Source organism: Alosa alosa, chromosome 6 (genome assembly GCF_017589495.1).
Source record: "Alosa alosa isolate M-15738 ecotype Scorff River chromosome 6, AALO_Geno_1.1, whole genome shotgun sequence".
NCBI lineage: Eukaryota > Metazoa > Chordata > Actinopteri > Clupeiformes > Clupeidae > Alosa > Alosa alosa.
Window position 1 is genome coordinate 5230588 of NC_063194.1, and position 17120 is coordinate 5247707.

General features: G+C 43.9%; 1 protein-coding gene across 1 annotated transcript in view; it reads right to left on the reverse strand.

Moving 5' to 3' along the window:
- rab11fip4a (RAB11 family interacting protein 4 (class II) a) overlaps nt 1-17120 on the reverse strand; it is a 69933-nt gene that overhangs the window by 32202 nt on the left and 20611 nt on the right. The window contains exon 3 of the mRNA XM_048246528.1: nt 15939-16024. Coding sequence (XP_048102485.1) covers nt 15939-16024 — 86 coding nt within the window. The remainder of the gene's footprint in view (nt 1-15938; nt 16025-17120) is intronic.

Sequence of the window (17120 nt, forward strand, 5' to 3'; positions counted from 1 at the left end):
ACCCACCTTAGCTATAACCCACCTCAGCTCTACCCCCACTCTCAGCACCAAAAGGGCTCTCAAGTGCAAAAAAGAGCCCATTACCAGGGAGCGAATAAATGAACACAGTTATTTAACCAGTGGGTTTTGTAGTGATTGTGTATGTGTTGATACTAACTTCTTAAAAAATAACAGACAAGAATCCCAATACACAAATGTAAGAAGTAGTGTTTTATGGCGATAAAGGACACGATGATAATGAAGAAAAAAATGACAGAGGTAGAGTTTATGTCTGTGTGTGAGAGAGAGAGAAACAGAGGGAGTGAGCGTGGCATTTGTGAAGGGGTTTTATGTTTTTATTCCTCCATGCTTTTTGGATCTCTATCCCTTTTTTCTCTCGCAGACACTCACTTGGCTACACGTACACACAAACACTGATTCCCACATCTACTGCAATACACACAATAAACACACACAGTGTACACACGTACGCGCACACACGCGCACACATACACCCACATACACATACAAAGGTATTCACAGTCTATACCACAGCAGTTAATCCACTCACGCTATGTGAAAGAGGTATGAAAAATAGATGAGTGCAAAGCAGAGAGAGCAGAAGCGGAGAGAATGACAGAAGAACAAAAATAAGCTTCATCACACTGCAAAGAAGAAGCTGTGAAGAAGCACAAAGGGTGTGAAATACAGAGAGAGATGGAGGGAGAGAGAGAGAGAGAGAGGGGGAGAGAGAGAGAGAGAGAGAGAGAGAGAGAGAGAGAGAGAGAGAGAGAGAGAAAGAAAGTGAGAGATCCGGTAGCATATCTTAACTGCTAAAAATCAGTGGCTGTGTGAATAGGGCGTGGTAGGGGAATGTTCCAGTGTGAACGAGACAGAAATGTCAAGCGCTTATGTTTTAAGACGAGGGAGACTCGACATCTGGAACCCTGTCCATCCGTCAGCACAGAGAGGAGGAGAGGACCAGAGAGAACAGGGTGAGAGAGAGGAAAGGACGAGGAGAAGAAGAAAAGGAGAGAAAAAATACAGACGTACAAGCGGACAGGAGGGGGAAACGAGAAGAGATCAAGAGCCAAGCCCCCTGCCCAGCAGCTGAGTCTCTCAAAGACACTGAAGGTCATTTCTTCCGGAACAATCTCAAACATGGCTGCCATGGAGTGGTAAGGAGGAGCTGACTCTGAGGAAGGCAGCCTCTGATATACGCACAGCTATCAGTGTTTGCCAGCTAATTATGCTTCGTTAGTAAACAATATTAATTGCAGCATTGTCTGCAGTCTCTCTAAGGTGAAGGCAATATTCTCACTTTAATGACCTGCTCAGATGAGACTCATGCTCGCTCGAGCGTGGTAATTTTATGCAACATAATTATTGTGATTCCTATCCACTCTCTATACATCCCACACAAAAACACACAAATATACACACATTCATAACACTCGTATATATGGAGTGCATACATCATCAGGAGACTGATTTCATTTCTCTTCTCTCCCCCCTCGTTCTCCAGTTCAGAAAAACTCATCTTCCTCTTATTTTCCATTATGTTCTGTTAGTGCTGTGCACATTTGAAACAGCCTTCTCATTTTTGTGCCTTGGGTGCAGAATACAACTACATCTCACCAGCTCTGTCATAGTGCCACATGCTCTCTCTCTCTTCTGCTAGTCTACCTCTCTGTCTCCATTTCTCACTCTGTCTGTCTGTCTTGTTCTTCCTCTCCCTCCTTCCCTCTCCCTCATGCTTGGATACCCCTCAACATCCTCTCTATCTGCCGCTCTTCTCTCCCTCTCTTGGATGCCCCTTATCATTCTCTGTCTCTCTCTCTGTTTCCCTCTTCTCTGCTTTTCTTTCTCATGCTTGGATGCCCCTCTTCTCTCTCTCTCTCTCTCTCTCTCTCTCTCTCTCTCTCTCTCTCTCTCTCTTGCTTGGATACCCCTCATCATCCTCTCTGTCTCTCTCTCTCTCTCCCTCTCCTTCTCTTCCTCCCTCTCTTGTGCTTGGATACCCCTCATCATCTTCTGGGTGGAGGTCTTATGGTTATCCATCAGTGTAATCTGGGAGACAGGCCTCATTAGTTAAGCCTCCTCTCTATGCGCAGTGTTAGTGAGCGTCTGTCACTGAGCAGTTACTCAAGGTGAACGCCAAAACACCCCAAAACTCACTGGCTACACACCATCATACATTACAGATACAAACACATCACACACTACACAAAACCAATACATCATATACACTACTCTACACAACACTACTCCAACATATCCCTGTCAGACATGCAACTATTTCTCTCTCTCTCTCTCTCTCTCTCTCTCTCTCTTTATGTCTCTGTCTCTCTTTTTCTTGCTTTAAGTCTGTCTATCTCTCTGTCTCTCTCTCTGTCTCTCTCTCTGTCTTCCCATCTGTCAGGGGTAGCGGTCATCATCCTCTCCTGTCTGCTGAGCTCAGGTGGTGATGCATCAGGGTATGCCTTGTGACAGACAGGTCTCATTAGTAAAGCCCTGTACCTATGAGGAAGGCAAATCAGAAAGGCTATAGCCTAAGAATATCAAGGCTAAAATGTCTTCATAATTTACAGGAAAAGGGGCTTTCAAATTAACTCAGTGCGGTTATACTGCTATATACAGCTGTACTGTACTTATCCCATATCCAATCTGCACAGACTAGCTCTAGTTGCTGCTATGTGTAAACACATTTTGGCTTAAAGGCGATGAGGCTTCGTTTTTAGATGTGCTACTTCTGCTGGTGCTTTCTTACAGTACTGAGCCTCCGGATGATTTCAAAATTTGTCATGCGTGCTCATCCTCACGGGTTGATCCTCTGCTGTCACATCTTCACTTTCATGGCAAAGACAAATAGAAGGAGAGGACGAGAAAGAGAGAGTGTGTGTGTGTGAGAGTGAGAGAGAGAGAGAGAAACACTCAAGAGGAGGAGGAGGAGAGGAGAGAATTCAAATGAAGAATAATCTCCTTCCATCTTGATAGTGCGATAGTGATCAGCATGTGCTAAGACAGAATGAGCGAGAGAAAGAGAGAGAGAGAGAGAGAGGGAGGTGAAGTGACGACAGGAGAGGAGATAAAAACAGGGGTGAAGAGAAAGATGGCGGAGGGCTAGAGAAAAAGAGATGAAAGGTGTAAGGGGAGAGGAGAGAAATGATGAGAGAGAAGAGGAGAGAAAGGATGAGAGAGGAGAGGAGAGAAGAAAAAAGGATGAGAGAGAATAGAGGAGAGAAAGGAAGAGAGGAGAGGAGAGGAGAGAAAGGATGAGAGAGAGGAGAGGAGAGAAAGGATGAGAGAGTAGAGGAAAGAAATTATGAGAGGAGAGAAGAGGAGAGAACAGATGAGAGAGTAAAGGAGAGAAAGGATGAGAGAGAGGAGAGGAGAGGAGAGGAAAGATGAAAGGGAGAGAGAGAGGAGCAGCCAGGCGAGGAGGGAAAAGGAGAAAAGGACACATACTGGATAAAAGTGTGTAAAGGAGGGAGGAGAGAAAAGAAAGTAGAGACACAGAGGGAGGAGGTGAAGGGAGTTAGGGAGAGAGGGAAGGAGGGAGACAGGAAGGGGAAAGCAGAGGGTGATTGTGGGAGGGAGAAAGGGAAGGAGGGAGGAGAGAAAAAAGAGGTGTGAGACAGAAAAAAGGTAAGAGGAGATGAGGAGATAGGGAGGGGAGAGAAAGAGAGAGGGAGGGGAGGAGAAAAGGAAGGAGGGAGGAAAAAGAGGGTAAAAGAGCTGTGAGACCAATAAAAAGGTGAGAAAAAAGATGAGGAGAGAGGGAGGGGATAGTAGAAGGTGATGGAGCGAAAGAGGGAGAGAGGGAGAGAGGGAGGGAGAGAGGGAGGGAGGGCAGAGAGGTGTGAGAGACGCGAGACAGATAAGGAAATGGCCCTGAAATGAGGCAGTAATGTGAAGCACCGCCACCGGTACTGCTGCTGAGTCAATCACCCCGAGAGCCTGTCATGGTCGCCCACGCACACACACTCTCTCTCACACACACACACACACACATACACGCACACACACACGCACGCACACGCACACGCACACGCACACGCACACGCACACGCACACAGACATGCATGCACACACGCATACACACGCATGCACGCACACACACACGCACGCACACACACACACACACACACGCACACACACACACACACACACACACACACACACAAAAACAATAGCAGACACACAACAGACAGATACATGCACCACAGCACACCACAAATGTAATCATATACACATTCAACCCTTAACAGACACACCAATATGTCTCTCACAAATCTCATCATCTGTCCCTGAATACCCTGTGTCCTCTGAGGAGCCTGAATGTCATGTGAGTTTCTTTCCCTCAGTTCACTCATACTGCCCACTCGGCAATTCACTCAAGGGTCAAACTCATATTCGTTATTCATCCTGTGGCTTCATACACACTTTTAAAGCCATTCCAAAAAGGTGAAAGAACAACATAATCACAAACTACAAAATAATTTTTTTTTATACTGTACTTTTTGGGTCTTTAATCAGACAGGACAGTAAAGACAGTGACAGGAGGCAAGTGGGAGAGAGAGATGGGGTGGAATTGGGAAATGACCCGAGACAGACTCGAACCCGGCTCCCCGTGCGCACTTGGACCAGAATGTGACATGGACACTGTAGCAACTTGCGCAGTAACATAAAGTGCTATCAGCATGTACTGCTATACTTTCCTCAGGGGTCTTTACAGTGAAGCCCAAACCTGATTTCAAACAGGCAAAGTTGCATTCATGTCTTTGTGATACAATTTGTAATACAATTTTTTAATTATTTGAAATGCAATGCACAGTAATTCCATGTCAAAGGAAAACTATGACTCACAATGTAAAGTTATACCTTTGACTCTTTATTATAAAGACATAATTAAATGGTCCATCACTGCCATATTATCATTAATAAATGATGTACCTTATGAATAGGACTTAATAAATTATGACTTTGTAATTATATGACTCATACTGAGCCATATTGTGCCTGCTCATTCCTAGTCTTTAGTATGGAGCCTAAATAGAACATATTATTGAGAAGAGAATTTAGAATGTGTACACTGCTGCCTTCTCAGAGGGCCTTGTCATGTGCTCAGATACAACTCTGTCAGCAGAGCTCAGGTGGTGTTAGTGGTGGAGTCCATGTCTTATTCCATTAAACAGTTCTCCTGTTCCCTTGTCAACCTCAGGACACACGCACACCTATATCTACACCTTTAAACACACGCACGCACGCATACACACACACACACACACACACACACGCGCACACACACGCGCGTGCGCATTGTAAATGTGGTCAGAGCTTCAAAGGGACACAGAGAGAGAGATAGAGAGAGAGAGAGTGAAGTGGGGGGACGGCTAATGAATGGACATCCTGTAACAGAGCTGGATTAGCACCAGGGAGAACACCAGCAGCAGGAGGACTAAGCCTGACTGGACTCACACTCACACACACACTCACACATGCACATGCATACACCTACACCCACATGCACAGCCACAATGACACAGACACCTACACACACCTCTTCACAATCACATGTCTTCACCAACACACACATGCCTGCATGCTCATTCATACACCTACATCCACATGTACAGCCACAATGATACGCCTGTAAGAGTTGATCTGGGACGAACTCCCCAACTCATTTTAGGTAGCATGACTCATTGATGGTAATATATAAGCGATGCATAATTCACCCAAAGAGCAACAGGAACAAGAAACAACACAAGAAAAGTGACATTCTAAGCAAGAATATGAATATAAGAAAAGGAGCAAACATTCCCAGCCCGACCAAAACAGATTTTGCTATAAAGATTACAACTCTAAGCTCATGCCGTAACATTTCCATTTAAATGACTGCTCCGAGAGAGTAACCAGGCTTTCGCTGGAGGCACAAACAGTGATAGAGCCAGCCACACATGAGTCATGCGTCTCTAAGTGTTGGTAAGATTGGGGGATTCGCCAGGCTGCACTGCACAGCGCTGTGCTGCGGGGGCTTCAGTGTGCCATCAACGTGCGCCTTTACAAGTGATAACATCAACAGGAGATGACAGCCTGACACATTGCCATGCCGAGAGGACAGGAGGATGATATAAGAGGGGAAGAGATGAGGGGTTAGAGGAGGAGACGAGAGGTTAGGAAAGGAGACGACTAGTGAGGAGGGGTTAGAGGAGGGGACATGGGGTTAAGAAAGGAGACAAGAGGTTAGGAAAGGTTGACAAAAGGTTAGAGGAAAAAAAAGATTAGGGGGAGGAGAGGAGGGGTGAGGAGAGGAGACGAGAGGTTAAGGGAGGGGGGGTGAGGCCACTGTGCCAGTGTCCATCTCTGTGTCAACACCCTCGCCTGATGCTGCTATATCATTTAGGAAATGGAAATCGGAACACAGGCAACCTCTCTGGAAACAGTGGTCAGAGATGTTGTTGCTTATGTATGTCTTCTGGCTTGGCACATAGAGAGGCCACAACACAGATGATCATAGCCTTTCAAACATGCTGGCAGAACATAAACGACAGGAAAAAAGTAAAAGGAAAAAAAAAAAAGCTCTAGCTGGAATCAGAGATGGTGAAGAGCACAGGAAAAACATTTCTGCACTCCCATCCAATGTTGGAATACTTCAGATCATTAGTTTTATGAGGACATGCCATGGCATAATAAAATAAAAAATAAAAATTATATTAGTTTGATTTACGGGAATGGCGTGACTTCCTCTGACCCTGCTGCTTGAGTCATCTCATTACTGTGTACAGCTTCACTCTCTTCTGCTCTTCCTCCGGTTGATAACGACGAGCGCTCGCAGCGCCCAATGCTCGTCTGACTCGGGAACTATTCGGCACACGTTTAATTACTGCTGGAGCAAGTGAAAAAGTTTCTGCCATTAAAGTTACTCCTGTTCCACACAACTCAGCCATTTGAAAAGGACGAGACCTGAGGCATCTATCTCTTGCATGAGTCAGTTTTCATTTTTATCTAATTATATTCTCTAAAAATTGAAGGATAAAAGACCACTGTCTTTGAATTCCATTTGTCACAGATACAACCTCCCAACTGACTCAAACACACTAAGTACTAGGGAATAGTTAGCTAATGGTGAGATCACAAGCTACCTTAGAGACAGTTTAGCCTCTCACCAGAGAAGAGTTCAATGCAAGTCTAGTTTAATCTTTATTTATCTGGGATACTGATTGAAACCATGCTTTTAACAATGGTTGTCACGTGGCAAGTGCCAAACTGCACATAAACCATTTCTCAGCACAAAACTTATTGGTTGACATTGGGTATATTTATGGTAGTATGCAGACCTCAGTATTTAAAAATATTTGGGCCAGTATGACCACAGTCATTAAAATGTCTATATTTCAGCACGCAAGCTAGGAAATAACTTCATAACTTGGCAGGAAGCACAAGGTTTGTGGTGCTTTGTTGAGAAGAATATTTCTTGTTCAATATCGCCCCCTACTGACAAAAATATAAAATGTCATACACAGGTGTTATGTGGTACATAGTGCAAGTACGCCACCTATGGAAAGAATGCAGTACTGCCTTGTGGAAATCGCTGAAACAACAGCTTCAACTCCAAATGTCAGTTGATTTAAGTCAACAAACTTAAAGTGCCATTAATACCACCAAACAGAGCTTCTTTTTATGCTCTCTCAAATCTCTCCACTGGTCCTGGATTTCAGTTGATGAGAAAAAAAGAGTGGTCCTAAAGGCAAATGAGGCTATCTAGACACACTCAATCATCAAGACTGAAGTAAATCAAATCAGTAAGTAACAAAAAAAAGTTAGAGTTGGAACTGTCATGCAAAAAGCAGACTATACTAACAATAATATAATCACCCCCATATTTGTTAGTGCCTGTTGTTTATTACATCTGTGATTGCATATTTTAAAATGCATTATCGAGTTTTGCCAAAAACTAATTAGCCTAAGGCCAACAGAACAGCTGGTACATCAAATTTGCAAACAGATGTAACCAAAACCTTTAAAATGGTTCAACTGGACATATTGTCACTTTTGTTGTGGAAACGTTGGCTCTAGTCTAGTGCAAGTCGTTGCACTGGTGTGAACCACCCAGTTTTTTAGAACATGTGTTGCGTCTCGTCTCGAATCTTTCATGCGAATTGGGCATAAGAGAGAGTGGACTGCGGTGGCTATGCTAGAAGTTTAGTAAACATATCACTTACTGTATACTGCATCAGCTTTCACAGTAGCAAAACAAAAACAGGGACCTTGCCAGCAGTTTGATGCTTGCTGTACAAACTATCCCCAGGGGAGAGGACCATCCTGTCCTGATTGACTTTGCCCAATCAATCAGGTGAGATTGATCTGTTGCTATGAACCCATGAACACATCTTTCATGTGAGGCACTGTATGACCTCTGCTGACTGAGACGTATCTGTGACACTGCAGAGTTAGATCTGATCTGGCGATACCCTAAAATCAAAAATGTTCCGATATCCCAATTTGTTCTGTACTGATACTTTAAGAATGGTGTTTTAAGCTTCCTAGAAACAGAAAAAAATTCTTGAATTTCCCCTTGGGGATCAATAAAGTGTCTATCTATCTATCTATCTATCTAAGCAGGTTGTAGTGAAAGCTGCATCTGTCATTAGTTAAAAAACACTACGATGAGCATTTTCTTCTATACCCTCAGCCAATCAGAGACTGTACTCTTAACTACGACTGCAGTGGCAGATGTTATGTAACTCTCCTTAAAGACTCAGTGATCAAAGGCCACTCTTGGACTGCGCTACGCTGCTTAAACATTTACGTTCTGCTGAGGCTAAAACTAATGGCCGGGGATCAACCTGCTGACACTGGCCATTAAAGCACTTGGTGAGAGCGAGCGAGTGATCGAGCGAGTGGCCCTCTGCTGCCCAGGACTGAGAGTTAGAGGAGGAAGATCTGAGATCTGAGAAGGTGGCCAATGAGAGAGTGAGAGAGACTAGAGCAGCATGACACACACACACACACACACACACGCACACTCTCTCTCGATCATCAACACATACAGACACACCAACTCTCTCTCTCTGTATGTTATAAACACACACACACAGAAATAAATAAATAAATAAATATATATATATATATTAGTTGCATTTTGAATGACAGAATTCAAACCTTCTATATCGAACACAAGTAAGTAGAAACACTAGTGAGTAAAAATCATATTGGCTTTCTCCCAAATCTCCGCACAACAGATCACACATTACACACCCTTGTCAATACAAAAAACGGAAAAATATTTACCTGCTTTATTGACTTTAAAAAAGCATTTGACTCTATTTGGCACAAAGGATTATATTACAAACTTTTAGAAAGTAGTGTAGGGGGTAAAGCATATGACGTGATCAAGTCAATGTATTCAAACAATAAATGCAGAGTGAAAATTGGCTAAAAACAAATGGAGCCCTTCCCACAGAGACGTGGAGTAAGGCAGGCTGTAGTCTGAGTCCCACTCTGTTCAACATCTACATCAATGAACTAGTGGTGCAGTTGGAACAGTCTGCAGCCCCCGGAAAAAGAGGTTAAATTCCTGTTCTTTGCAGACGACCTTGTGCTCCTGTCGCCCACAGAACAGGGCCTACGGCAGCACCTAGACCTGCTAGAGAAGTACTACCAGACCTGGGCCCTGACAGTAAAAAAGACAAAAATCATGATTTTCCGAAAGAAAGCCAGGAACACAGACACATGTTCACCCTAGAGCACACAATGCAGTATACTTATCATATTTTAGATCTGGTCTGTTCCTCTGGTATCAAGCCTGTCAATATCAGTACTGCTGAACTACCCATCTCTGACCACAAAGCTGTACTGTTTGACACCCATCTGCCTGTCATGAAGTCCAAGGTTCAGCGTGTGATGTCATATCGCAACATTAAAAAGGTGGACCCAGAGGAACTCACTTCTCTAATTCCCACTTATCCCTCCCCTGCTTTTAATACTTCATTGGGGGATTTAGTTGACCACTATAATGCCTGCATGTCTACAGCACTTGACAGACTTGCTCCTATGAAAACGCGAACTGTTTCATTTGTGCACTCTGCTCCTTGGTTTACACCTGAACTTCGGCATATGAAATCATTGGGCCAACGCCTGGAGCGGCTGTCAAAAAAGACTGGTCTTAATGTACACAAAGACATGTATTCTGAACACCTGCAACATCATACTATGCAAAGATAATCAGTGAAGGACAAGGAAACACCAGGGCTCTCTTTTCTACTGTTAATGGTCTCCTTAAGCCACCTGATAACATCACCCACCAGGAACTCTCTGATGAACGCTGTTCCGCCTTCCTGAACTTTTTCAATACCAAAATTGAGGCAATCCACCAACAATTAGAATGTTCCATTACTCAGTTGAAACAATCATACTCACTGAGCACTCTGGGCTCACCTTCCATCAATGAACTCCGTGAATTCAGTCTCCCTGCTGAAAGTACCATCTGTGGCCTCATCAAAAAGTGCAATTCCTCCACCTGTCAGCTGGACCCTCTTCCAACAAGCCTGGTTAAGAGCTGCCTGCCATCTATTGCTCCGATGATTACATCAATATTTCACACCTCTCTTCTCTCTGGCACTGTACCACCATCCTTTAAAACTGCTATTGTCAGACCAACACTGAAAAAACTTGGATTGGATTCTGACAACTTCAACAATTACAGGCCTATTTCCAACTTGCCTTTTCTCTCCAAAGTTCTTGAGAAGATAGTGGCAACTCAACTCCAGGATCACCTGAAGGACAATGACCTCTTCGAGCCATTCCAGTCTGGATTTCGTCCTATGCACAGTACTGAAACGGCCATGATTAAAATTACTAATGACCTCCTCTGTGCAGCTGATGATGGACTTATTTCCATTCTGATTCTCCTTGATCTCAGTGCAGCCTTTGACACCATCTCCCACCATCTTCTCCTGGAACGTTTAGCCAATATCGAGTCGCGGGGCAGCGTTCACCAGTGGTTCACCTCCTATCTCTCTGGAAGGACACAGTTTGTACAAATACAGAGTTGCAAGTCTGAGAGCAGTGTTGTGACAAGAGGGGTACCCCAGGGGTCTGTGTTGGGCCCTCTGTTGTTTATTATCTACCTCCTCCCACTTGGCACTATCCTCAGGCAACATGGTGTTCAATTTCACTGCTATGCTGACGACACCCAGCTCTACTTATCTACAAAACCTACTGCCACTCTTCCTCCAGCTGCAATTATTGCCTGCCTGCATGACATACACTTGTGGATGACACAAAACTACCTGAAGCTGAATAGCAGTAAGACTGAGCTCTTAGTGGTTGGCTCCAAATCAGCTCTTGCTAAGATGGAACCTTTCACCCTTTGTATAGATGGCAGCACCATCCCTTGCTCCAACCAGGTCAAGAGCCTTGGTGTCATACTGGACAACACACTTTCATTTAGTGCGCACATAAACAGTATGTCTCGAAGTGCTTTTTTCCATCTAAGGAACCTTGCACGGCTTCGCCCAGCGCTCACCCAGCAGAGTGCAGAAGTCCTTGTAAATGCGAATCCATCTTGTCCGGAATCCCTAACAAGCTACTCCATCGGCTCCAACTAATTCAGAATTCTGCAGCAAGGATTATTATAGGCTCCAAATCCACTAGTCATGTAACACCATTACTGATGCAACTGCACTGGCTTCCAGTTGCCTACAGAATACATTTCAAAGTCCTACTCCTGGCATACAAGGCCCTACACAATTATACCCCCACCTACCTCACTGACCTCCTAGAAGTCTACACTCCTGCCCGCTCACTGAGATCCTCCTCAGCAGGCCTACTGCATGTCCCTAATGTGAACCTCAGCACCCAGGGAGAGAGGGCTTTCAGCTACATACCCCCCAAGCTGTGGAATTCACTGCCAGACTACATGAGACATTGTGACTCAATTACTGACTTTAAAAGCACCACTAAAACATATTTCTTCAAGATGGCTTATGGACTGACTGACTGACTGATTTTTACTTTTTTATTTTTACTTTTACTTTTAATTTATTTTTTTGAGATGACTATAATTTTACAACCTTTTTGTTTTTGTTTATTTGTGAAGTGACCTTGGGTGACATGAAAGGCGCTCTAAATAAAATGTATTATTATTATTATTATTATTATTATTATAATACTTACCTCGGTCTGGTCATTACTGCATCAGGAAGTTCCAGCATGGCAGTGAATGCACTAAAAGAAAAAGCCCACAGAGCCCTCTATGCTATAAAATCCAAAATTTACAGTATAAATATACCAGTCAGTAACTGTTTGACAGTATAATACAGCCTATTGTGCAATATGGAAGTGAGGTTTGGGGTCCACTCAGTATACAGAACTACTCTACATGGGACAAGCATCCTACAGAAGCCATTCATGCCGAATTCTGCCGAACTGTATTGAAAGTTCAAACTAAAACACCCAACAATGTAGAGCAGAATTAGGCTGTTACCCATTGGCTTTACCTATTCTAAAAAGATCCCTAAAATTCTGGATGCACCTGAAATCTAGTCCCAAAAACACACTCCAAGTTCAGGCATTAAAAACCCAGGAACTGAACCCAGAAAAGAGTCCCCTGTGCCAGCTGGTTCTGAAGCTCACTAATTCAGTAACAAAAACTAACAAACAATACGCTCAGACCAGTTCTGCTTCCAAACTACAAATTTGTGTCAATAAAACCATCAAACAAGCAAAAGAAGATTATTTGGAACATTGGAGAAACCAAACTAAAAGCCAAAGTAGGATGAAATTCAATCTAACCCTAAAACGAGATTATAAAAGCAGAGGAAAATCCTGACCAAGTACAGGCTCAGTGACCACACCCTTGCAGTGGAAACTGGTAGGCATAGAAAGACCTGGATGCCAAAAGAAGAAAGAACATGTGGTCACTGCCAGACAGAGAAGGTGGAGACAGAGGAGCACTTTCTTCATTACTGTGAAAAGTATGAAGAATTAAGAAAACTCTTTTACCATAAATTTAAAACCACCTACCCAAATTTCGAAGAGCTAAACAAAAATGAAAAAATGGCTTTCCTCTCAGGAGAGGGTCCTTCAGCTGCCTTGGCAGCAAAATATATATCATTATGCCATAACCTGAGGGACACTTGTGTAATGTAAATATACAATGTCTTATGTTTTGTTTTTTTTAGTCTACATGTATGGTCTATGTGTATGTTTGTGCGTGCGTGTGTGTGTGCGTGTGTGTGGGGAGGGGTATATCGTATTGTATTGTTTTTTTTTTCTTTGCCCTCCATCCTTATTTTACCCTCTATCGCCTATATTACCTATGGATACTTTATAAGTTATAAGTTTAGATCTATGTATGTTACTCATAAATGTCTATACACTGTTAAGTATGACTGCTTTGGCAATGCAAATGCCTTTGAATTGAATTGAATTAAATTGAATTGAATTTAATTGAGAAAGAGAGAGAGAGAGAAAGTGTGTGTATGTGTGTGTGTCTTTCTCTCTCTCTTATAAACACACACACATACTATCTCTCTCTCTCACACACACACACACACACACACACTCTCTCTCTCTCAGATTCGGGAAACACACACCGGTATGTGCATGTAAACATACACACAATACAATATATGGGCTCTAAAGGGATAACCATGAATGTGCACTCACACATAAAAAAATGCATATGCATGCACTCCCATATCAGGCTGTGAGTGTGCTGCTGAGCAGACAGGTCTGCTGACGATAACAGCCATGATGCGTGGGTGGATGTGCCCCAATGATGTTCTGTATGTGTGTACCCAATTTTGTTTCATGGATGTAATGTCTGCGTGCCACAGGCCATAAGGACCACTGCCGTTTTGGGCAGTATTTTACCACACATAACAGTAATCTAGGAAGGCTTTTCGCACTCCTCTTTTGTCGGGCAGGTGCATTGGATATGACCTAAGGTCGCAGATCAGGAGCTTAGAAAGAATCCCGCACACTGACCATTCCGCAAGCAATTATTTATTTAGAATACAACGTTTCGGTCTTAGACCTTCATCAGGTAAATTGGCTTGATGAAGGTCTAAGACCGAAACGTTGTATTCTAAATAAATAATTGCTTGCGGAATGGTCAGTGTGCGGGATTCTTTCTAAGCTCCTGACCATACGTAACAGTACATTAGAGTACATTATGGTAATTTCCCAGGGAAGCAATGTTGCACATTTGTCACACAGATCGCTGTCACAAGCCATCAATCACTCTGTGCGAATGCCAGCATGTGTCAGACAGACTGCTCCAAAGGACATCTTTATCCAGGCCTGAGATGACATTTTATAAAGCTATTCATAAAATGTCATGATTTCAGAGGAAAATGTATTGCAACGTAGCAGTGTTCTTTCAACAAGGCCTGCTGGGTTCAAGAGGCTTGGTAATCCTGTCACAATGGGGGAGATGGAGAAGAGAGAACTCCCCCAAAAGGGCAAAAGGAAATGAAACACCTGCATCAGATAACACTCACACACACACACACACACACACACACACACACACACACACACACACATACACACATACACACACACATACAAAGAGTAGAAGGGGGGCAGAGAGAGAGAGAGAGAGAGAGAATCTGTGCAGACATACAGTATTAGATCAGAATGGAGAAATACTGCTTTTAAATCATTACCACCACAGTATTGCTCTCCGCGAGACAGACTCCAGTCCAACAGCTGGTCAGTTCAGTTCAAGCCAGTTCAAGCCAGCCCAAGTTCTGTATAAGCCAGCCATACCTACAGACAGACAACCATCCACGACCACTGGCCTCAGTTTACATCAACAGTACTGCACCTCAGCCTGTGTGAAGATGAAAGTTAGCTTACCATGTAGGCCCAGCGTTGCCTGGGTGGGAACAAGCAGCCTCAGCATGCACCCAACAGAGGAAATGAGAAACAGCAGAGAGTTGAAGCACAGCTTAGACTGGTGGTGTATGCGCACACACACACACACACACACACACATACACACACACACACACACACATGCACTTTTACACATGGCCATGCTAGCCAAATGTTCCCTACAACCAGCTGACACTGTACTGACCCAAACAAAACACACACACACACACACACACACACCTGTAAACACCTGCTGTGTTATGACTGTGTTCCAGTCCAGTGACCTTCCTGAGTGAACACAGACAGGAGGGAAGTAACCGTATCAAAAATACCTCCCCAAATCTAAAACAGCAATACTGTGCTCAGCAGACTGGTTTCCATAGGCGGCGGAGACTCACTGAGCTTCCCTTCCCACACACAATTCCATTTTAGCCACATTCCATTTCAGGCGCACAGGCCTCAGTTGTTCCACGTACAATAGCTGAATCACTGGCCATTACTAATCCCTGGCCACAGCTAGCCATCTTCATTGGGGACAGTGGGAATGTTGTGAGGCCCATCTGGGGGTGGGGGGGGCAGCCACCCCATTTTTCCTCATTATAACCAGTCTGTACGGTCAACAACCTTTATGCAGATGAGACGTGTGTGTGTGTGTGTGTGTGTGTGTGTGTGTGTGTGTGTGTGTGTGTGTGTGTGTGTGTGTGTGTGTATGCAGTTGAGCCAAGCCCACATGTAAACATAGCTTTCATAGACAACACACAGACACAGTCTTTCTCTCTCTCTCTCTCTCTCTTTGCTTCAAACAACCCCACTTTTGCAGACACAGGCAAGCAGACACACACACACACACACATACACACACCTCTCTCTCACTCACACACACGCACACACACACACACACACACACACACACACACACACACACACACACACACACCCCTCCCTCTCAGACACAGACAGACACTGCTTTTTCCAGCTGACTCATTCCCATTGACCACTGGATAGCAGAGGTATTAAGTCATTTAGGGGAAACAGGTTATTTTGTGCTGATGACGCCCCTGCCTTACCTGGTAGTAGTAGCCATTGTCCGTCTCATATGTATGGGAGTTGACGTGTGGTGTCCCCAGAGCTGTTTTCAAGATTTCCTCACAGCCTACAAAGCAAACAGAGTATGATAAACAGACTGAAAATAACTCAAACATTTTGGATATGGCAGATCTAAAACAGGTTTTTGGATTGAAATGAGCCATTAGCCTGCTACTATGAAGAGATGCATAGGCTGACTAAACTGCGTGAACACACACACACACACCAACTTTGTCATTTCTTACATATAGCATGTTGCTGAATATTCAGAGTGCTGATAATATATCACCCTTAGTGTATTTCACACTTAATTGTACTGGATAACTAGCCTAGAAATCTAGACGCGCCCCTAGCGGCAGCAAATTACATTTGCTGCCAGGGCTAGTCTAGCAACTCTCCGTTGGCTTGTGAGCTCCAGAAATCGAAACTTAATCAGGACATTGAAATGGGTGTATAGAGTCGTTTGGTGGGCTTAACATAATGATTGATGGCAGAGTTGCAACGGTTTGGCTTGAATTCCCTGCTACTTGAAAACAAATATCCTATTAGTCCCATTAGCGTGCAGAGGGAATTTGAAAGACAACTGATTATCCCGCCCCTCGGACTGAGCACTGCGAACGGTGAGTGCCCAGACCCTACATTTTAATGTGGGTCTGGCTCGCCAGGCTACTGGATAACTGGCTTAATTCATAACGTTTAATTAAGCTGTACATTTATTCTTGGTCAGCTATTTTTTAGCATTAGTAAGGAAGCCAAACAATTGAGGGCCTAAGTTGAAGAAATCCCAGAGTTTGTCTTTAAATGTGCACACCACACTAAAATTCAGGGCGATCTATAAATCTCATTCTGTGTGTCCATCCTAAAGCCAAGGAGACAAGGTGCAAGGGCACAGCCATTTCAGCAGCAGGTTTATCTTCATTCCCGCGGTGTAAGATAAATGGCTGCTAGTGCCATTTTGGGCCATGGCTGTTCACTGGGCTGTGTTCACTGGGCTCTTGTGGGAAATGGCAACGGATGTGGGTGTGGTGTGGCAAACAGGTCTGAAACACTTGGATACATACATACAGTTTCCCCTCATCAGAATCTTCATCAGCGCTAAGAGGAGGTGGCCTAATTCATATCAGCAGTGGTGGTCTAAATCTTTTTTCAGTTCAGTTATATAA